The sequence below is a fragment of the Zophobas morio genome, unplaced genomic scaffold, assembly GCF_036711695.1.
Source record: "Zophobas morio isolate AGI-343-1 ecotype UQ-CSIRO unplaced genomic scaffold, CSIRO_AGI_Zmor_V1 ptg000002l, whole genome shotgun sequence".
NCBI lineage: Eukaryota > Metazoa > Arthropoda > Insecta > Coleoptera > Tenebrionidae > Zophobas > Zophobas morio.
In genome coordinates, this window is record NW_026972107.1 from 25,890,673 (window position 1) to 25,914,061 (window position 23,389).

General features: G+C 34.4%; 2 protein-coding genes across 9 annotated transcripts in view; one reads left to right on the plus strand and one right to left on the minus strand.

Annotated features, from left to right (window-relative positions):
* LOC135131743 (uncharacterized protein) overlaps positions 1–23,389 on the minus strand; it is a 228,195-nt gene that overhangs the window by 7,668 nt on the left and 197,138 nt on the right. For 2 of the 8 annotated variants that reach the window (XM_064059594.1, XM_064059625.1), the window contains exons 3-12: positions 21,843–21,905; positions 11,508–11,809; positions 8,701–9,040; positions 7,320–7,623; positions 7,036–7,209; positions 5,464–5,864; positions 5,253–5,414; positions 4,983–5,201; positions 4,700–4,930; positions 3,621–3,972 (exon numbers count right to left, since the gene is read on the minus strand). In XM_064059594.1, the coding sequence (XP_063915664.1) occupies positions 3,621–3,972; positions 4,700–4,930; positions 4,983–5,201; positions 5,253–5,414; positions 5,464–5,864; positions 7,036–7,209; positions 7,320–7,623; positions 8,701–9,040; positions 11,508–11,809; positions 21,843–21,905 (2,548 nt within the window). Of the gene's footprint in view, positions 1–3,620; positions 3,973–4,699; positions 4,931–4,982; positions 5,202–5,252; positions 5,415–5,463; positions 5,865–7,035; positions 7,210–7,319; positions 7,624–8,700; positions 9,041–11,507; positions 11,810–17,483; positions 17,592–21,602; positions 21,730–21,842; positions 21,906–23,389 lie in introns of those variants that run through there. The other 6 variants (XM_064059600.1, XM_064059617.1, XM_064059607.1 and 3 more) reach the window with 6 other exon arrangements.
* LOC135131837 (protein MEMO1-like) lies at positions 537–3,619 on the plus strand. The gene is made up of 8 exons (XM_064059690.1): positions 537–888; positions 1,217–1,273; positions 1,325–1,406; positions 2,477–2,658; positions 2,717–2,828; positions 2,877–3,096; positions 3,278–3,382; positions 3,431–3,619. The coding sequence occupies exons 2-8, from the start codon at positions 1,225–1,227 to the stop codon at positions 3,560–3,562; spliced, it is 882 nt and encodes a 293-aa protein (XP_063915760.1). The 5' UTR covers positions 537–888; positions 1,217–1,224; the 3' UTR covers positions 3,563–3,619.

Sequence of the window (23,389 nt, forward strand, 5' to 3'; positions counted from 1 at the left end):
ATTTAATTTTTCATGTCCGTTATTAAAATTTTTGTGCATCTTTCAATTAAAAGTAATGGGCTACAAGGTTTTGCAATCATTAAACCCAAACCCACACCCAAACTCGTAGTAATCCTAGATAAACACAAAATAAAATTAAGTCGGGTTGAAATCATTTGCATTTCGCGGGTCTCTATGGTTACCACCCATTTGAGGGTAGAATTACGAAATTCTGAAGAACCGGATTTTCAGTACTAACTAATAATTTTACATAATATTGTGCAACAATAAATTTCTTCCATAATTAATCATAACAGATTAAAGTTAATCAGCGACGGTTTATGACTGAAACTGCCCCTGAAATTTTGTTGTAAATATCAAGCCACCATTAAGTAATATTTTTTTCACGTTCGTATATTCATTGCGTCATCGGAAGATACCGAAGACAAATAAAAAAACTCGAGAAAAACACCATTAACGCTATCTGTCCTTCAAAGTGAAATCGAAACAAATTACAATTGTAGTTACCGCACCGAATCCGAATAAGACCCAATCACGTAACGCGTTACCATGACAATGACATAACGGTGTTTACATCGCATCCCAAACGTCACCCGAATGACGTAACAGCAAGTTTATCGACGGCTTCGTCCCTGTCGTTTCATCGCATTTAAAATTTTATTTTGACCAAAGCAGAGCCCTCTGCGTTTCATTAGGTATCCGACCGTCGTATCGGGAAAATGGCAACAACGCAAAAAACCACGTGACCTATATTAGGGTTGTGAACCGAAGTTGGCAAGCGTCTAAGCGCTTCCCCTAGTCGCAACTCCAATCCCTCTCGATCGCCATTCCCCTTATTGCGCTACTGCGGGCCTCCAACCACTAACCTTGCAGCAGTGCCGCAACGGTGTAAGTCTATTTTTTGTATTGTGCAAATCTCGCTTAATTAATCATTGTCAAGGTTGCCAATAAAAAGTGAATAGTGTGTGCATTTTCGTCGAGCTTTGTACGGTTGGTACGCCGCAGTTAATTATTTCTGCATGATTGAAGCACAGTTTGAATCGAGTGTGCTTTGATGGAAGAAATAAAAAGTGGTGGGCGGCCGTGGGTTGTTTGTTTGAATTTGGTGGGTTTATCGACAGGGGGTTGTCAAACGTGGGTAGTAAGTGGCAACCCTGATTAATGATGAGTGTTTCATTTTTTAAATTTATAGTCGTGTAAAAATCGAATATTTCAGGATTTAGAATGTCGTATAGAAAAGCTAAACATGCTGGAAGTTGGTATAGCGATTCAAGTAAGTTTTATGTAGCTTTGTGTGAAAATTTATGGTAAATATTTCCTGCAGGCTCGGAATTGTCAAATCAGCTTTCAGCTTGGCTGCACAAAGTCGATTTCATTCATGGTCCTGCACGTGCTATAATTACTCCGTAAGTTTAACAACATGCCGTGACATTGATATTTAAAATATGTTGTATTCCAGCCAAGTCTTACAGTGTTTGCATGTATTATATTTATAACGTTTTATGCAAGGAACATTGGCCTGAATTTAAACTCTGACTCACATTCCGCATTTCATTCACTATTTCACAAGCTGAACTGACTCGATCTCAATATGGCGTTTAGATGAACTTGCAGGTTTAAATTTTCTGATGTTCTTTCCAAACTATTTTTTAATTGATAAAATAATGAAAGATTAAATCCCCTTCTGAATTACCTAACATTAAACACTAAAAGACTATTTAAATGTGATTTAATTAATTGTTTTTCTTAGCAAGTCTCTTCAGCTATGCTGTAGACTGCTTAAGAAAAAAAGTAAGTTATTTCAATCCGTTCCTAGATTTTTTTGTCAGATAATTAATTAACTTTTCGTCAGATACTGTACATTATCGTGGAAATCTTATAAATTTTGTAACACTGAAGTTGCTGTGAGTAGAATTAGTTGTTTTTTCGTATTAGTCTAAACTGAACAATGAAAACTTGCGTTGGGATAAACCTCCACAAAATAAACTTTTTCATCTGTGAAATTTGTAAAATTGGAACGCAGTACATTAACATAAATTCTATATGAATGGGCATTCCCGCCTCATTCATGTTGATGAGATCAGTTTTTTAATATGCTACGGGTAGACAACCAACGCAACTACTTGAGAAAATTTCTATGGAATAAACAGTACAAAGTTACTGAATTAGATTTAGTAAAGTGTCATTTCTGAAATGGATCCAAGGTACAACATAAAGACAGCAAAGTGAATTTGAACGTCAAATACAACTGTAGTTGCTCTTCTTGCCTTAGATGCCACGACAAATATTTACATTATTATTAATTAAAAAAATGAAACCTCGAAATGTCAACGAAGTTGAGATATTTAAATGTATGAAATGCAATATAAATTTTCTAAAGTTAGAACTACATTATGGCACTGTACAATGAGTCGATCTTTCTTAGTTATTTGATTATTTATTTTATTAAACACACCAACATTAAAACATGTTTTAGGCACGCGGGTTACAGATATTGTGGATCTTGTGCAGCACATGCCTACAAACAAATATCCCCTGAACTGGTAAAGAAAATCTTCATTCTAGGACCCTCACATCATTTTAGTTTATCAGGATGTGCCTTGACAACTGCTACCAAATTTCAAACGCCTTTATATGACTTGGCCGTAGATTCTCAAGGTAACTAATATTACGTATGTTCGTACCTAATGTTCTATTAAATTCGGAATACTTTTAGTTAATAACGAATTATACGCAACCGGTTATTTTGACTGGTTAAGTTTGAGCGTCGATGAGAAAGAACATAGCATTGAAATGCAGTTACCTTTCTTAGCCAAAATCATGGAAAAGTAAAGTACTATTTATCTAAGAGTTAAATAGTTATTTTTTTATTTCAGTTATAAACACAAATTTACGATAATTCCAATTCTTGTTGGAAGCCTCAGCTCTGAAAAACAAGTACGTTATGGAAAACTTCTCGTGAAGTATTTGAAAGATCCTCAGAACCTTTTCATAATATCGTCGGATTTTTGTCACTGGGGCCCCCAATTTCGTTACACATACTGCGATACATCGTTCGAACACATCTACGAGTCAATTGAAAATCTAGACCACATGGTAAAACATAATACAGTTCTTACCACATCAAATACATGACTCTCAAACATGAAATCTCATACAGATAGTGCTTGTATGTATTTGTTGCCTGTTTACGGGTATTTGACATTTAATTCCATTTTATAACAGTCTGCTTGTGCCGATTAATTTTGTTGCGTTTTTTTTAAACATTTTTCTTTAGGGAATGACTGCGATCGAAAATCTAAGCCCCCATGAATTTAGTGATTACTTGAAGAAATTTGGTAATACAATATGCGGGCGCCATGTTATAGGAATTCTACTCAACGTAAGTGTTTGCATGATTATTGCCACATGTAATAAAACTTATTTTCAGATGATTAATCTTATCACAGAAGACACCAAAATGAGGCCAAATCTAAAATTTCTCAATTACATGCAGTCAAATCAGTGTATTACTTCCATGGATTCATCTGTAAGTTACGCTGCAGGCGCTCTTATTATGTAATTACATTACACTACTGTATCGATTTTAAATATACAAATAAATTTAAAAAATCACTGACCTGTTTGTATGGTTCTTTCCAACGCCCGTTCACAATAGGCCGCATACTTCCCACACTCCGTTCTATTATCAGCGTTCCTCTGAAGGTGTAACTTCAAAAACCAAAGCAGTCTTGATGATTTCGGCACGAAGAGACTAACAGCTAAAGCTAGCAACTGCCAACCTTGAAGTAAGGTAAAACTGGGTGGACCTTTGTGATCTTTATGTTCCTTGTAACATTCTTTGTGCTCTTTGTATTTTTCTTCTTGGACCGCCTGTATATTGGAAGATGCAATTTGTTGGTCAGAAGTACTGTTTATACTGGGTGTCGTTTCGCAGGTGAATAAACTTTGGGTTGCGCAAAGGAGAAGTTGCTGAAAAGAATTTTGGTGTTTCTGTATAATAGTGGGGCTACTTCGAAATGTCTAGATGACAATCACACCTGTGAAAACTAAGGGGCAAGTCTAAAAAGGAGGTCGGCAAGCAGAAGCTTCGGGGTCAGGCCTTAAGATGACAATGATGTGTTGTGTACATTCAGAAAAAGAAACATTCAAAAATATGATTGAGCCCACTATAACTGGATAGTAAATAAATGAACCGTAACCAAAAATGAAAATCAAATCAGACGATTTGATAGGGGAAGAGTAGATTTGTCTGAAATGCCCAATGAGATTTATTGTGTACGTGAAAGAAACGATACATACACAGGCATTTTCTATTCTATTCTATGTTCTAAAAACATCCAGAAAAACAATAGAACTAAATTGAAACACCAACATTCTTCGAAGTTGAGTCGTAAGGAGGTTACTAATAGTAAAGAAAGTTGCTGTTTCATGCATGTAGCAAATGAAAGTAATGATGAATCATTTCATGTTTTCGTAAAGCATCAGACAACTTCCACTATGTTAATTACGTAAGTGCTAAAAGCTTTTAGCTTGTTTCAAAAAACTCAATATAACTAGCCGGACTTTCAAATTCAATCTAACAATAAATTAGCTGAAGCTTTTAAAAAACACTCGCTTTAGTGTAACTGAGTTGAAGTTGAAAGTCCATCCTCTAAACTAAACTCACATAAAAACTAAATAAAAAAAGCACACTTACACTTTTTTTAAGCAACTTTTGTGTAGATACCTGGACTCCGAGTTTGGGCAAGGGGGAACTTTTACTCGTTTGTTTTATCAAAGCGCAAATCAATTCGGCTTGTAATTCTGGCATATCCAAGCATTGCTGTAACGCATTTTGTGCTAAAACAACATGGTAATCGATACCGGCCTGATCAACTGCCGCAGACATAAATAACTGAAGACATTTGAAAAGTTTGATGGCTTCGGCCTACGAAAAAAGGTTACAGCCGAGCTTTTTTGAGAACATTTCGAAAGGTCACCTGTAGGTTTTCCGTTGGCAAAGTAGTTAGGGGAAAGTATGAAGGTATGGCTCCGTCTTTCGTACAAGGCACATGTAAAAGAACCGGATGTCTCCACAAAACACAATTTGAATCTCCATCCACTTCCATCAGCTTATGAATAAGTTGTTCGTACTGAGTACCGGTGCTAGGGCCACCACCACTGGCTACTGTCAAGTGATACAACCACGAATCTTTCTCCTACAACACGAAATTAAATATCTTTCGCTTAAACGATAATAACGTTATCACTTGTTTCCCCAAACACAAAAGATACGTAGGCCCTTGATTGGTCGGAAATATACCGATTGTCAAATCAGGGTGTTCCGTGTCTCTTTCCTCCGAATCCGAATCTGAGAAATGTTCAACTTCTTCCACCCTCGCGTCGCGCATATTGATTTGACCAGCTGGCGTCTACAGCAATAAATTAAAATAAAAAAGCATCGTGAAAACACCGGCTTACCGTGTCTGTCGGGGATTTGAAATATAAAAACATTTTTCCTATCAGCACGCACCAACACTTTTTCGCGTGACCATTTTTCACTTTCGTTAACCATCCTTGAACTGACGGTTTATTTTCTTCTTTACTCAGTAATAATTTAGTTGCGTTTCTTCGTTGTACGTTTTGAAGAATCCTAACCCAATCTTCCATGGCAGTAATCGAATCTGCCGTTAAGTAATACGTCTTTTTCCCTGTATCTATTTCGAAAGTGTTTGATCCTTCAGCTCGCGTAATTTTACAAACTTCATCTAAGATTATTTGACCCTGAGGTTTTCGATTGATATCACTTTGGCTCTTGTAGTAAGTCAGCACGCCGTTTTTGAGGACGAACCACTTCTTTCTCCAAGTTTTCAACTTCCCACCTAAATAAAAAATGTCTTATCTGGTTGCTCTCGGCAGTTGAAATTTATGCTGAGTTATCTTAGATGTAATGAAATAGCCAATACCTTGTTTACTGGAATCAAATATACTGATTTAAGCGATTTAATTAAAAGAAAGTCACATGACTCAACAATTTTAAAACCAATTTTGACGACGTTCGGAAAATCAATACTTCAGTGTTTGAATGAAAAAATGGTAGAGATACACTTAAGACTAACTTCTAGTAGCTTGTGGTATAACATTTCCAATGCCTTTTACGGATGTTGTTCAGAACGTTTGATCTTTTGAACTTGATATTTGGCGTAAATTATGTTTCCCAGAGGTTTTCTTTCTTTTCAAAATTCTACAACCACTGAACTGGCACGCATTTTTGCTATGTACAGTCAATTTTAGGTTTTATCAATCACTAATAAATCATGATTGTAAATTTTTTTATCACTTTGGCTCGACATTATAATGACTCAGAAATGTTAAGGGAGAAAAGATAAACAAGGAATTAACGTGGTTGCAAAAAATCTTATGAATAAATGAGATATTTTAATGGTTATGCAAAATATCGATCATAACGATAAGTCGATCAGAATTTTTGAACGTCCTGCAAAAATAAAGTATACAATTTAGTCTTCAATACACGATGGGTGGGTTTTCAATGCTATGGAAATCCATGAAAAATTATTATGGATAGATACGTAAAAGAGTGCAAAAAATATATGTGCGGTAAACCCATTGATATAATTCCTTTATTCATTTTTTATGTTTCATAGAATATTCACTACTAGTTCATTAGTTGGATGGAACTTCAATATTTTCGAGGCATTTTATTCTAACTTGAAAATTTCTAATGACAAACGTAGTATTGTTACAAAGTGTCAAAAGCTGCAGAATAAGAAAACGGTAAAATTTATTATTTTGGGAATAACACAATTACTAATGACAACACTGACAATATATCGTTTTTAGGATAATACGCATTTCTCAAGACCGTCCACCCTTGTTTATGCAGACTGATCGGTATCATCATTATCACCAGTAAACAAGATATCGTTGGTTAAACAAAATTTTAAACACTCGGTATATGTGATTTAACCCGAATTTCACAAAGCAAGTGCACGCAAACCGACAACCGTAACAATTGTTAGTTTGAAGACGTACCTAATTTAGCTAAAGATCCGCTTTTCTCTAAGCTTTCGATCCGTTTCGGACTATCTAAGTAGGACGCTCTAAGCAACATCGACGACTCTAGACTAGTGGTATCACAACTGAGAGCATCTGGCGGTACGGCATAGTCATCCGACATACCGGATTCGAACGAAGTGTCTGAAACACCTTCGTGTAAATGTTAATGGAGGCACTTCTACACAGAGAAGCAGGCATGATGCAAGCACACAACATATATGTTAGTGCGATTTAACAAAAGAAAAAACATTTATCTTTACCTCTCGTCTTGCTTTTGCTCGGAGAACCACTACTGCTGGAAGCTGTCCGTTTTCCCGGACTAGAACCGGAAGTATCACCCGAACTTCTACTGTGTGTATTAGTGCCATCGACGGCCGTTGTGTTATTGCCTTCACCGTCACTAGAATCGTCCGAAGAGTCGCCAGTGAATGGCATAGACCGAATTTGACTTGCCCGACCCTTCACCGTTGCATATACTGGAACAGGTATGTCTTGGTAGCCTGCTTGCTCAGGACCGATGTCACTGGGAGTGGTTCCGGTCAACGTCAATCCATCTGCTGCCACCTGTTAGAAAAGACAGACACATTCTTCTACTTTAAAATAAAACGGAGTCTTGAAATTTAAACTTGACAGCTCCAGTTTAAATTTAATTCCCGATTAAGGAATGAAAATCCCGAAAAATAAGAGACAAATCGTTAATATGCAACAAAACAAGATGCATCTCAAAAGTATGAAATATTTTAAAAGCGTAAATTCCTTTACTTTAACATTCTTATTATGAAGTTTTTAATTTTACTGTAAATCGTTTAAGTAATTTGAGAATGTCTAGTCTATGTAATTTGCATGACAACAGAATACTCGAACAATTTGAAAAAAAGGGGTGGAGTCGGGTTATTTCAGTCTCTAAGATTAAGACATTATAAGAATTGACTGAATATTAACTACTGTTGTTCGCATAATTTTTTAACAAAAACACTCACAAAAATTTCAATTGTTTTTCAGATAATTGTTCTAGTACTATTTAATTACCGCGGTAATATTGTTATGACTTATAACAGCGTTTTGTTATCCATAGAAACATGCTATACTTTTCTATACTCAAGAGATGTGGGAGACATGGATATCAATATCCCACGCTAAAAGTATTAACGTCATGTGCAGACGGTCTCCAACGACGTGCTTCACTTTATTTGTTTGTATTTTGTTCATAAAAAATAATCTATTTTCTGGAGTCAGAACTTTGGTGACAGTTTTAATGTGGTTAGGAGACACAAAACCTAATAGATTTAATTACTGCTAATACACTCTGACTTGAGATATGTTACAGGTTTGTTAAACGATCTGAGAAGTAAGGTGACTTAACTTATGCTCTGAATCAGTTTCGGAGAAGTATGAACTGACTAAGAAAAACAAAATTCTGTATCTTAGTTCTGGTGACTGCTACTGGTATCAGAAAGCCTTATAGCCAAGGAACCTTCTAACAGTCTACGTTTTACAGTAAATTACCCTATTCCCGGAACTCCAATACAACGCAACGAATATTGCCGCTGCCCTCACCTGGATTTTTTGAAATTTGTGACAGACGTCAAGACGCCCTTCGCACTCACTCCCTACCCTAATCAAAAAATCCCAATGGAATACCTGATAAATCCTATCTTCCCAACTTGGAAACCTGTGAATTGGAGGCGTTGGAGCCCTAGGCCAAGGGACTTTTTCCCGACTCGGCGTGTAAATCTCGGCGTAATCATGTGCCAAATCCGGATCTGAGGCGCTGCTGCTGGGAACCCTGCCTATGCTCAAATTATCAACAGCGGCTCTCAGTTCGTCCGTTAAAGGGTCCATACTTGAATTGCTCGTTCCGAAATTGACACTAGTGACCAGTGTGCTGGGCACAGCTGGTTCGAAATTGCTAGACAGACAGACCGACTGATGTCTGCGGTGGCGGTTGCTTCGGGAAGAGCTAGTCGTCGATGTATGTTGCCTGTTAAGAAAGAGGAAAATTAGTTAAATTTTTTCGTATACAGTTTCAGAGCATTTTAATAATATTTTTTTATGTGAAAGAAGTGTGGCATATGAACAACAATGCACATCCATGGTTGTCTTTGGATCGTGTTTTTATTGCTCTCTCGGTAGAACTGAAGAAGAAAAATTGACGAAGCAATCGACAGGCCGTAAGATGCCATTAAGTAGGTGTCGAAAAATTGTTTAATTTTTAGCTATACTGTACCTAAACCTAGATTTTTACGAAAATTTGGATGCCTAGGTGAATTCATAAACCACAAGTATAGGAGTATATTATTTTATAAAGTTTACTTTCACAGTTTTTCTGCAAGTTTAGATGATGTGTTTAATTCACAATTTTTCGCAACTAATAAAATACTTGATAGGTAAACGAATACAAATGAAAATTCACAAGTGAGTAGATACCTGACCTAAATGAATCTTGGCCTGATTTTTGTAAGTCAATCTATCTTGTTAACCGTCATTTTTCAAAAATGAGAAGATTAATCTTCTTATTCATTTCATTACTATTTTTTCGTAAGAGAAAGTCAACTTTATCAATAGTGTGTAAAATTGTAGTGAAAATTATATGTAATAATCTTTTTATATCATCATTGTTTCCTTCAGTACCGCAACAGGTTGCAAACAATTGCAATAAGCTTCAGACGCCGACAGATGTTTATGAATACGAAAGAGATTATTTTGCGCACAACTCTACAAACGTCAAATGTTTATAGTATTTATTGCCATCAAATGTGTGTCTATAAAGAAATGAAACCAAACAAAAACAAACAAACTCGCAGATTGAAAATCTGCAACACATTACGAGTTGTGCTTGTAGTTGTTAAACTGGTCTAAGAATCAATAAAATTAATTGCTGGTTCAGAATATGTATATTACTGTTTATTATTTTTTAAAAATTCAGAAAAATTTCTACGAGTTTTTCGAGTATTGTACTGAAAAATATGATTACATTTTCTGTTGAAGTTATGAATACCATAACTTTCGGCTTTAATCGTTCTACAATTATTTATGTGTGAAAGTTTACAAATCAATAACCACCAATTAATTGATCTTAACGCGTGTGCGTTAAATGTCAAATGAAATGCCATGATAAATTACAAAAACAAATCCTTCTCTGCAATCAGGGACGTAATTAAAAACTTCACTTCCATCTTACAATGTAGTTTTGATTTACGTTTTTTATTTTCTTATTATTTAGCTATGAGGATGACTTTCATTAGGATTGGAAAGTGTTGGGAGAATTTTGTAAATTTTTAATTTTAGATATGCTGTTCTTTATGGTTCATTTTATTAGCGACTTTTGAGGTAATGAATCGCTACCAAGACTTTTCCACTCATTTTTATTTAGAAAATATGCTGGGGTAACTAAGGATGAAACGTAGGCGGATTTTTGTAACACGATTTACACGTGTACACGTGCGGTAGTAAACTGCATTTCACAAACTTACGCGTCAAGTCATAAAATGCACGTTGTAATATTTTTGTCTCTTCTTAAACCACGAGTCAGGAATGAAAGCAGCCACGTCCGCAGGATTTAGATGATTAGTATTTCATAACTCAAGCGCATAAACTACTAACATAGAATAGAATATACATGTGCGTAGACGGAACCATATCAAATGTAACATTTTTAATTTAATTCATCACATTTGTTTTTCTGTCAACAAGATACCGACCACTGATAACTTGGTACTTTATTGCACTCTCTGCTTTGTACTTGTTACATAAATTTGTTTGAGTTGTTATTTAACATAATTTAAATAGGATGAAATATAAAACATCTAAAAAATTGTTAGAGATCAGGAAATCAAGTGAGTTTTATTAAAAACATACTGTAAATATGTATAACACAATTTTCACGATATAAGTCGTCAAAACGTTATAATTCACATTATCGTAATAAATAAAAACCAACGTTGGTCATACTGCAGTATTTTCTTGAGAATTTCAAATTAACATTCTACCAAAGATGACACACACTTTTTAAAATTATAAATTTCCAATAAATCACTACAAATTTCTTCCACATTCCTCGACGGTTAATTTTAATTGTTTAAGTACATAGTACATAGTTGAATGACTGGCAGGAAAGAATACGACCTTATTATTTGGGATAATATGTAAATTTCACTGTGACATGTACCGCGATCAACACAACATATTCCAAGTATCCTATCATGACTGCTTTTCGTTTTATATTTTCCAGTGCCACCTTGAAATAGCAGGTCAAAAGAGAACGAGATAAACAAATGGACACTGTCATGAAAAAGTACAGAAAATTATGTTATACGAGTATGCTTAGTAACGTTCCTTTCTGCTTGAACTCCCACACTTCGTGCTGTTTCGACGGTAGCTGAACTGACACTTCACCTCACACCTCCGCATTAAATAACAAAACAAAAACTTGACATTTTAATACTAGCCTTGGTTCCGGGGAGCAACTCTCGGACCTCCTCCTGTCAGCCAGCGCCAGATGGTTCCGAAGCAGCTCCAACTGCTGATTGCACTTGATGTTCTGTTCTCGCAGAGTCTGATTCTGCTGTTCGAGTTCGCGTAGTTTATTCGTCACCCATTCTTTAATTCTAGCCGCTTTCGCTTCGACTTGCCTAGCGTCGTGGAGCCGCAACTGTCGTTGCTCTTCCACTTCGCCTTCCAGACGATGGATTTGAACGTTGTTCGGGTCACTTTGCTGCGACCATGCCAGCTTCTGTTCCATTATTCGCACCTGCAAAAAAAAACAACGTAATGAGAACGGCTCTGGACTTGAATGGTGCGCTATCGATTGCTGTTGGGGCAGACCGACACATAAATTCTGGACGCAATTTGAATAACGCTACACGCGAAGGTTCCAGATTCCTTATCCAGCTTTGTTTGTTTCAAAGCGGTGCGGTTGCAGAAAGCTCGCTGTTTCCTTCCGTCTCTTGGGGGTGTGGAGAGTGATGTTGTTTATGGTGTTGTTCTGGTATTATTAAAATCTTACATGGCGACATTGTTATTTGTTGTCACCAGAGAGCGGAAGTTAAATTAATCATACATGGTAAATCGGATACCAAAGAGAATTAATTACAAACATGATGTCTGTTGAAAACTGGTCACTTTATAATGGAAACTATCGAGGCATATTTTTTCTTAAAGCGTTAAACCCAGCTTCAATTGTTCTTTATAATCACCGCATGTCTTTGATTAAAGTTAGGTTTTTATGTTAGATAAAGGTAGCATATTAGTAATTTGACAATGTATGTAAATTTGCATCACTGGTTAACTGTTAAAAAATGTTTATGTAGCAACTATAACTATTCTTGTAACGGCAACAATATTGATAGCAATGGTGGTATTTTATAACGAAATTCAAAATGTCTATGGTTACCGAGAAAAGTATGTATTTTTGTTGGTAACAATGAAAATTAAAAGCAAAAGGGAATAACAAGAGACAGGAAAACTGAAACGAAAAAACTCGGTTTTTGTTGACTTTTTTCGATGGAACCAAACCCGCTAGTATTCTCATAATGGTATTCGTGTATGCAGGTATTTTCATTTGCTGCGTGAGTTTAACGTTGTATCATTCTTAACTTTTACCAAAATTAGACCTTTCACAATTCTGTTTGGCAAATTTTGTTTATATTAATATTTCATGGAATCTGTATTGTTCACCCAAAGTGGCAGAGGATAACAACACTGAAGAAAAGAAGCCGCAAAATATTTACATACATATGCGGCAAAAATAATATTTCAAGGAAAAAAAACTTAAAATAACCCAAGGAATAGTAAGAAAGGTTTAGGAAACATCCTGTATAATAAATGTCTAAACATATCGGGTTTTCAATTAAAAAAGTCATCAAGCTGGTCTTGATTTTTTGTATGTCTACAATAAACCTAAAATTTAATCGATGGCAGCTGACAATGCGAAAATGTCAATTGTACCACCCACCAGTTTGGGTTAAAAAAAACACATGAAAAAAGCAACGCCACATTGATGACATTTACAACTGAACACCCATTATGTGGCAATCTCTATTATATCTGATCGAGCTATGGAACTTAAAATATCCAGGCACAAAATGATGTTCGGTAAATATAAAATTAAAAAATACAGTACTATTTTACCATTAAACCAAAAATTTGATGATGTTATCACAAAAACTTTATTTTCACTGGGAAAAGATTTTTTAATTTAATTTCATAAAAAAAAAAATCGTAGAGTGAGACCTTATAATTTATGTAAGAAATTGGACTCATTTCAGTGATTGTGCTTTTGAGGCGTGGGAGATTCTGTTTAAATAACTTAAAATTAATTTTTTAAATACATAATAAAAGTTTGAAGTCAAGATAGGTGTTCGACGACGATTGTATCGTCCACCCCATTGTACTTACGGTTCAGTAATTATTTGATGCATTCACTATTTTTTTTAAATATCGCGAATAAACAAAAATCTAAATATATTACTACAGTGAAAACACAATGGCACTTCGAAGCATTTTTCTTAATTAAAAATGTGTGTGATGGCGTCATTACTTTTCTTGAAGGGATGAGGAAATATTTTTAATCGGAATTCTCTAATTATTATTAGTAACTATGTTGTCTGAAATTGGAAAAGGTCGTTTCGTAGAGTTTAAGAGAAGCTGTAAAATTTATTTTTACAATTTTTATTACTATTGTGGATTCACTAATAAACAACAAATACATGTTGCCCCATAAATTACAATTCTTTAAAATTTTACGATTTACTCAACAAAATTTTCATATGACGTCATCAAGTTTTTGGAAGAACTTAACAGTTCAGTTCTGTTTAGCAATTTATTACACTCATCATAACACTAAAGAATATGAAATATTTCAGAGTAACCAGTATCCTAGTTTCTAAGTTACATCGCAAAACTTTATTCTACAATTTTGCTTTTTTTTTAAAAAAAAAAACCCAAAATAATAATACAAGCGGATTACTATATCACACATGCGAGGTATATTAATTTGCACATTTTAAACGGGGCTTACTTATCAGAATTTTGAGATAAAATTATCAGATTTTTGGTGCACATGATTAAATATATTTTCGTTCGCAACTAAACAAACTTTAAAATGTTTGCTAGATTTCACAAAATTCGGTTCTGCAATTTCAAATTAAATTATAAAATGTTAAACAATATTTTTTTCTTAAAAATCTGTATGTTATTTCATAAAATTTAAAGAACATTTAATGGGCAAAATTTTTAAATGATGTCATCAATTTTTTGGGAAGGTATCAACGGATAAATTAGGTTTTACAGTTTCAAAGTTAAATTGCAAAATGTTTTTATACAATTTTGCTATTTTCTCCAACAGTCTGAATGTCTATTGGTCGAAGGTTATTTCGACAGAACTTCCCTCGTCCCTAAAATACAATAACACAAATCCAGCTTTTTCGAAAAATTGTAAAATTTGATTTTGCCAATTTTATTTTTTTATTAGAACGTTTATAAATTAAAATACAGATAGGTATGTAAATGTAAAGAAAAGTGTTGCGCGCACGGTCCAAATGAGTTTACCCTTGACAGAATTTTGTGATGACGTCATCAACATTTTTGCAAAGATACTTTGGATAGGTGCGGTGTAATACTAATGATAACCAGGGTTGGCCTGATTTAAATCATTATTGATTTTTAAAATTTTTTTTTTGAATTACAAACATATAATGCATGTTACAGTCTTTTAAATGCAATTTAATTCAATAAGGGTACACCTGCGTACCGCCGAAATTTACGTAACCGTTCTGAGACACCTCGAAGGCGAAAGATCCGCTGCAATTTACAAACACAGTCCGATTTTTTTAAGTAAAGTATTTTTTTCGTTAGCTGCAGTTTACATTTGCCGACAGAAGCACGATTCAAATAGGACAGTGCCGCATATTTGTTATTTGTGAATGTTTGGAAATACGCAGAAAATGAAAATTACTAAAAACAACTAAATAAAATATAAAGCTTTTAAAAACTGAATAAAAATAATTAAAACTTCAAACTTAAGTCACATAACTTTTGATTTTTTTCCTATTATGTACTTTACTTTTGAAGTCTGAATTATTGTGGGTAACCGAAAAACTAAAAAAATCCAAGAAAAATTAAAAAATCAGAAACAATTAAGAAAACAAAAAAAATCAAAGAAAAATACAAAAAAAAAACCGTGATTTTTTTTAAATCTGATTTTTTCCAACCTTGATGGTAGCAGTATTGTACTTCCAAATTTTGTGGAAAATTGAGTCAGGCGTTCCCGATTTAATCAATAAAATAATCATTCATTAACTTTTATGACTCAGCCTGTATATGAACTTTAAAAAAATTTAATGCAATGATAAATCAGACGTATAGATTCATCATATTTTGCACATTTTGCATAGGATTTATTCGGCAAAATGTTGAGATGACGTCATCAATTTTTGGAAGGGATTAAACGAATAACTTTTGTTTAACGATTTACCATGATTACGATAACCTTAAAACATTTACAGGATTTCAAAGCAATCGATTTTGCAGTTTCAAAGTCATGTTGCAAAATTTTGTTATTCAGTTTTAGATTTTTTCCAAAAAAAATCTGGATTTCCAGGGTGAAAATTCGATACGGATTCACGCAACAAAAGTGCAGGAGTATCTTATTTTATGAAATTAAAAAAAAACTTTTTATTATACATTTTGAAGATGACGTCATCCCTACTGGTGGTGGGGATGATTAGTGAAATTTTAGGAGAGTACTTGTCTAATAAAAATGGATACAGACAGACAGATAGACAGACGGAAACGGGAGACAACTTTTTTTCATATTTTAGAGGTCATGACATGTCGAGAAAATATGAAAGTGGCAATTCGGCCGGTGGACTTGATTATTATACTTCCTTGGCTTACGCTCGGGAAGTAAAAATCAACACAAGTGTAGACGTATCTGACGTCAATCAATTGTTGCTGAGCATGACTAGACAAATTTTGGTTAGCGTTTTACCATCTACACGGTATTTGTAACATATTCATAAAATTTGACAGCAATCGGTCCGGTAGTTTTGACAAGAGACTTATTCGTATTCTAGGGATCATGAAACGTCGAGAAAACACAAAAGTAGCCAGTCGCGTGATGGACTCGATTACAATACTTTCGTAGCTTCCGCTCGGGAAGTAAAAAATATGAATGCATTGATATGAACTCATTACATTTCGTAAATTTTGGTAAAATTTTGAGATAACGTCATCATGAGGAGGAAGGGGATAAACACATAACTTTTCATTAATAATTTACCATGTTTACGATAACTTTGAAACAAGTTTGCAATATATTGTATTTGGTTTTATAGTCTCAAAGTTAAATTGTAAAATGTTATATAATTTTTATTTTTTGCTCAAAAATCTTGATGTAGGTATATTATTTTATAACATTTAAATAAAATTCACCATGCACAATTTTCAGGCGACGTCATCACATTGTTGATGGGGGTGATAAGACACCGGTTGGTTAGCGTTAAACCATTTACATGATATTCCGAACACATATACAATTTCACAAAAATCGGCCCGGCCGTTTCAGAGATTATCTATCTAACAAAAATCGACACAGACAGCAGACGCCCGATAAAGGGAAACGGAGCCGTATTTTTCGTACACTAAGGGTCATGAAACGTCGAGAGTCTATGAAAGTGATTATTTGCCAAACGGACCCTATTATAATATTCCCTTATAGCTTACGCTCGGGAAGTAAAAAACTCTCGAACTAAATTAGGCATATCAATTAACTATGTATTTTGTCATATTAGCACCAGTGAGTGTTGACTGCTATAGAATGAATGGTGTATCTGTACCAGACAGTTTTGATTGGAAACATTATTGTGAGCGTATTGACGGCATCTGTTAAAAGAATCTGATACATTAGGTATACTTAATTCAGATTAGTTCACTGAACTGTTTTTTTTTCATTTGCAGTAGGGGCAAACATTGTAAAAAAAATATGCAAAAGACAGTGACAGATTAGTTGTTTATTTAATTATACAATAGCTGTTTATCACCTATATAGCAAGAACACTGTTCTCATTATCAAGAAACCACGAAACATTAACTCCTTCTCGAATGAAAACCACGAGAAACGACCCCTACAGCAAATTCATCCACGGAACATTTCCATCGCTTCCAAAACACCAAAAATATTAATTACATACAGCTCGCATTCACAAAGCATAAGAGAAATGAAACGGTTATTTCAGTATCTAAAATAAACCAAAACTAAACCGCAGGTTAATAAATTTAGAGTAGCTTCCAACAACACAAAGCCAATAACAAAACCACGCACATTTTACAAATAAGAGCAAAACATGACCCCTAATTAAAACTTCATGACGGCTACTAACCAATTATAAATAAATATCCCAACAAACAAAGCAGATGTGATTTACCCCGTGATTCCATTTTGCTGCAGTCTCACTCACACTCCAATCAGAACTACGAGGGTGCTAAAACTGTTAAACCTCCCCAACTACATCCACGCGATGAAACCGTTCGCTGCCAACTAAAGCCGAAACTGTATGAAGTTTGCACGTCCTAACACCAAGTCGCATACAGTCTCTGCAATCGCTGAAAAAGAGTACATGCCGATGTGAACGCGGCGCCAAGGCGTCCCGACGCTTGTCACAAAACTTCCCCATAGTGGGGGAGAGCCATCGGCCATTGTAACCACCCTCTTTAGCTTCCGATGCGGTTGGAAACAAACAAGACGGGGTTGTATCGTTAAATCTGACAAATATCGAATTACACCCCACTATTTCAATTAAGCGAAATGCTGATAGGAGCTATGATAAATGGAAACGGTCACTATCGGTCTTCTAGGCTGTCATTGGCAGAAGACTGATTTCTGAAATGGATGGGGTGATTTTAATTAATGCGGACTCCCATTCAATTCGGGGATGAAAAGAGGTTGAAAAACGGGCAAAAGTTAGCTGAAACATCTATCAAATGAAAAGACGGTTTGGACTTTCTATGAACAATGTTGTTTGGACATGCGACAAAAACATGTGGCGGAACTTGCCAACCCCCCAAGTGTTTGATTCAATAAGGGTAAATTGATTTGTAACGTCACAAAAGGGTGATACATTGCTGAAGCTGTTATCTATACGTTTAAAGGTTGTCGATTTGGCTTTGTGACAGGTATTATGTTATAATTGTGACGTTAAAGAAAGATGATTGGACGGGGGTTCAAGATTAAAGATTGGTTTTTACTTTTGTTTTATTTATTAGGCTTCTAGTAACAGATGACGTCATCATAAAATACTGTAGTGACATGCACAGCTGAATACACTATGGTTCAATGAAAAACAAATTTGGACAATTTACATTTGACCTCTAAAATTATCTCAGGGATTTTTTATTTGAGTAAGATACTAAATTGAGCCAGAAATAGCGAAAAATAACATTATTCAGTTTTCGTGAATTCTTGTTTTTAATGTTCTATTTGCCTGAAATTTATAGTTACATGCTTCTTTACCTATATGAACATATTTTTAACTTCACATATGACTTATCGTAAAAATATACAAATATATTTAAATATGAAATGTACGAAGTGTTTTATTTTATAGATCAACAAAGTAAATAAGTCACTTTTGTGTTACATCCTTCATTACAAAACTCATAGCTACATATACATATTCTCCTTCATACACCTTATAACGTGTTTAAAAAAAAATTACAGCGATTTGAAAAGTACATTGTGACAGACAATCCAGTTGTTGTTGTTTTCCAAAAGCTTCGCATATTTTTTGATATGGTTTAAAAATGTATCCCGATTCTGCTTTATAATCACTGAGATTTTACACTATAAAATAGTGTTCAATTCTAAGTTTTTTTGAATATTTATATCTTAAATTCGTTTTTAGCAAAGTTTCACGAAGACTAAATAAATAACTAAAAAATTAACATTCTGTCGTTAAGTTTTGTCTGCGACTTTAATTTATGATACAAGTGTAAAGGTGTCAATTTACCTTGTGGACACTTATGCATTATTTGTTGTATTTACATCTGTTTTCGAATCTACAAAACTGACATTTTATGACATGAAATTATAGTTGACAATTATATTTGAATTAATATACAAAGATAAGTTGTGAAAAAAGGTTGTTTATCGCTATCATGCCTGAAAATTCAAGTTGCTATATAAATAATAAACTTAAACTTAAAATCATAGACAAAACAGGGGCAGCTTTGTGTTATAATTTGGTGTAGATTCGATACTACTGTTCGTATATTAAGAATAAAAAATGTTGATAACATGAAACAATCGAAATTGTAACTATACTAGTTTTAATGTCTCATAAAGAACTGAAGATTAGCTTAGCCATGAATGGTGGTGGATCAACAATAATTATTAATATTCATATAATGATGAAAGAAAACACAAAATTTAGAACAACTTTGAAGACACATTCATTTGATACGAGGTCGACAAGCCAAAAGTCTTACAACGCAACCTTAGAGTCGATACTTTTTCATTATTCATTACTATTTCTGTTTGACAGACTTCCTCAGCTACAATTTCCCCCACAAAATTTATAACTCCAATGTTCTACAATTTTTCAGGTCTTGCCACTTTCATGAAAGTCAAATAATCAACTTTTCCTTCCATAATAGAGCTCATAAAAAAATTAAACCACCCCATGTATTCCTAAAATTGACGGAAGCTTTCCACTCACTTATTATTTATTACGTTTCGTAACCGAATTTCTGGAGAAGTTCGCCACATCAATAATAAAGACACGCCTTGTAATAAAACAGTTCATCTCAGAATCAATATTTGTTTTAGTCCCGTGTAAACAACTTCGATATCTGAAGCGAAAGACTACAAATACGTAATACATAATGAAAATCGTAAGCTGGCAAGAATAGTGAATACAAACAAAGACTGCGCAACAAAGGAGCTTTTCAAAAATATGCAAATAAGAGAGCAACAATACTTTATAGGGGGAAAATGTATTCATATTTCTAGGAGCGTAGGGCTAAAGGGGTGATTTTATAATGTAGAGTTTTAACCTTTCACTGCCACCAATTAAACAGAAATAAAAAAGTGAAAACTTTTGGAAGTAACGGCTGAAAGAGTGACACACTACATTTATGAAACAGGATGGGATATTTGGCTTTATCTTCTCGGTATCTATGAAATCTAGAATACTGAACTCAACATTAACGACGTCAGCAATGAGCATAAACACGGGTTTTATGGTGTTTTCCACAATGAAGCAACGCAAAAGTCGTAAATCCTCACAATAAGAACCTTAAGAACAGAGGAATGGAGAGGATTAACAAAGACACACTGAAATTTTGGTTAAAGCTGTTGCACTTTCAGAAATAATATTTTGTGCTTAAAATAAGATTTCTTGTTGTACTCGTGAGCATGCTGCAAAAGGGTCTCTAAAGTTCTTCGTTTGTATACAGGATGTTTCTTCTTCATTCATGAACTTCATGGATTAATTAAGTATATAATGAAATAAACATGTTTTCTGTAAAATGCAGACTGCGCGACAACACCAAAATCAATCTTTCATTACAGACGACAGTCTGATACTGTCTGTTCAGTAAAAACACATTTTAATGATTATTCCCAAAGGAAACAGAGAAAAAAATCTATTTTTATTTTTTTAATGTTCAGCTACTAAAGCATAAGGTCAGAAACAGCATGTAAAGATTATATCTCTGCTTAATATCCGTTTTAGCTACTAACACAATCGTGGTATATTTTAAATATTATAAAAATAAATTAGGCGAAAAAGGTTCCTTTAGAAAAAAATCAACTCAATGGAACGGAATAACCGGATTTGGAAAATTATTCCGGCAGATGTAAAATGAGTAACCCTTTTTTAAAAATGTGGTGATAACTAGCGTGGCACGTGCGGTAGGGATTTAAAAACATACAGAGGTACATAAAGCTATAGCATGTGACAAGGGGTTCGACCCCACTTTTATGTACACCAAAATTAAATGACTCATCATCTGCACCTACCGGCTTTTTAATTATTGAATAAATAAAACCTTTAGATTGACCACTAACGGTAACAAACGAGAATCAAATCTAGATATTTTCTTGTAAATAATCGACTTTCCGTGCTATGAATAAATAAAAAAAGTCAGCGTCAACTCTTTGTCACTGACCCTGCTTGACATTTAAACACGTGCTATCGATTGTTTATTTCAATTCACGCGAAGGAAAATCATTTTTGCCGCTAAATTCCTACAGAAATAACGAAAATCAGTCCAAAATATACCGTGAATGTTTGTTCAACATCTACATTTTTGAATAATTTATTATGAAACCATTTTCTTTGCGATTTCACGGGCGAAAAGTTTTGTTGCCATCGAATTACCTTCGCAGTTGAGCTAAATTTTCGAGGAAATCGACAAAAGGGTGAAAAGTCGACTACTACAAAGCTCTTCATTGCATGCTATGTTAAGATGCAAATCCAAAACAAATCGCACATACACTTACAAGTAAATGAAAATAAAACAAAAAATGTCATTGTAACACTTACATTTTCCCTGATAATGTCCCCCAAACAAACAACGAAACGTCGCACAAACAAAACAACCAAAACAAAACCCGAAACAAAAACCTATAGCGACTCTCTGTTTTTCTGTCAGCTGAAAGACGCCATGACCGCCAGCGTCGAGACGGAAAATAATCAATAACAGACGATAGGGAAAGTGAAATTCGGTTGCCATGCAACCACCTCTATCTCTTTTCCAATCGGTGGCGAACGTATTCCTCTTACCTTGTCTTCCGCCTCTTCCGCCCGACTTTCCGCTTCCAAAACCCTCTGCTCCAGTTCGGAAAGCTGAAAAAAATTCTAATATTAATAATGCAACAACAATTTACGAGTCGCGATTAAATAAAAACGTAGACCGGCTTTTTCGAAAAAATGTTGTTGGTGTCGCCATCTATACCGTGAAGGGATGATCGCGGGAACTTGACTAGTGTCTGCTAGATGTCGCTGCATTTCTAAATGGGGGATGTTTGCTAAATTCGATTCTTTGTATTGTATGTTGCCTAGCTGCCGGTAGCTATTTGCTTGATGTAATTGAATATCGTCTTTGAAATGTTTGAAGCATTCGTACTCGAGCTTAATTTTATTAGTTTACATTCGCAACGCACATAAATGTGAAATTTTGTAAACAACGAAGAAATTCCATCTACTCGAATAATTTAATACACGGACTGGATTTTAATTCGTTTGGCAAAGTTGGATACAGAGCAGATCCTGGTAAACAAATTCGAGCGTCGATTCCTTCCCTAATTGGATTATGTTGGTTAACATCGACACTTCTGACAGTGGCACAGGTGCTCACTCAACCGCAACTAATAAAATATGACAGCACCTGGTCGTGGCAATGAACACGCCAACATTGACAAAACGGGGGTGTGGAAATGTGGAAGCACTTATTTAATTAATCACAACTATGTTGTCTCACAACCAGTAACTCAGCAAACGGCACGGTAAATGAATTCAATGAAATCGTAATAAAAAAGCGCTGCACGGGATTTATTTTAAACTCTAGTTTATACATTTTACGATTTTTTTTTAATTTAGTTAACTCAACAAACAATAAATGAGTTGAAAAGACATGGCTAATTAGTGTCGAGTAAAACAATTGCAATATTCGGGTAGGGTTGCTATCACTGTATTGAAGACTGTTAAATTAAGTACAGCTTACACAATAATTATCATGGAGAGTCAAGACGGTACTTGTTCAGAAATAACTGAATGTGGGGATTTTATCCATTAGTGTTTTCTGTGTTGTGATATTTAATAGAGTATTAACTTAAAATTTGTTGTACTAATACGTACTCTTCATTTTTGCATAAATTCCAAGTAATTTGAGGCAGCTGTAAAAAATTTTTATAATACCAACACATTGTTTGTACGACTGCATTTTTATATTATCAGATCTGATTATTGAAGTTGTTATGCAATTAAGTTCAATAGTGGGTCATCCGTAACAATAAATATTAGTTTTTCCGGTAGTGTATGTATGAGAATATGTATTTTTTTGTGTATTTGCTAGAACATTGTCAACGATTTGTCATTGATCGAATTTTCGTCTTGTCAGATTAACTATCGTCAATTTGTTTTAATTTGAAATTGCATGTACGACAAACTTTAACAAATCCATGGTTGCCTTTGATTGTCTTTTTATTGCTCTTTCTCAGTATATGTGACTTTATCCATTCGAATTCAATATTAAAACTAACATTAAAACTTTGAAACTTTTATTACGATTTAAAGTTGGCCAAAGATTTTATTGCTTTCGAATTAATTTT

Coding starts and splice junctions, on each gene's coding strand:
- LOC135131837 (XM_064059690.1), top strand. CDS start 1,225: ATGTCGTATAGAAAAGCTAAACATGCTGGAAGTTGGTATAGCGATTCA. Junction 2,829..2,876: donor TTAGCCAAAATCATGGAAAA/GTAAAGTACTAT, acceptor TTTTTATTTCAG/TTATAAACACAAATTTACGA. Junction 3,097..3,277: donor TTGAAAATCTAGACCACATG/GTAAAACATAAT, acceptor ATTTTTCTTTAG/GGAATGACTGCGATCGAAAA.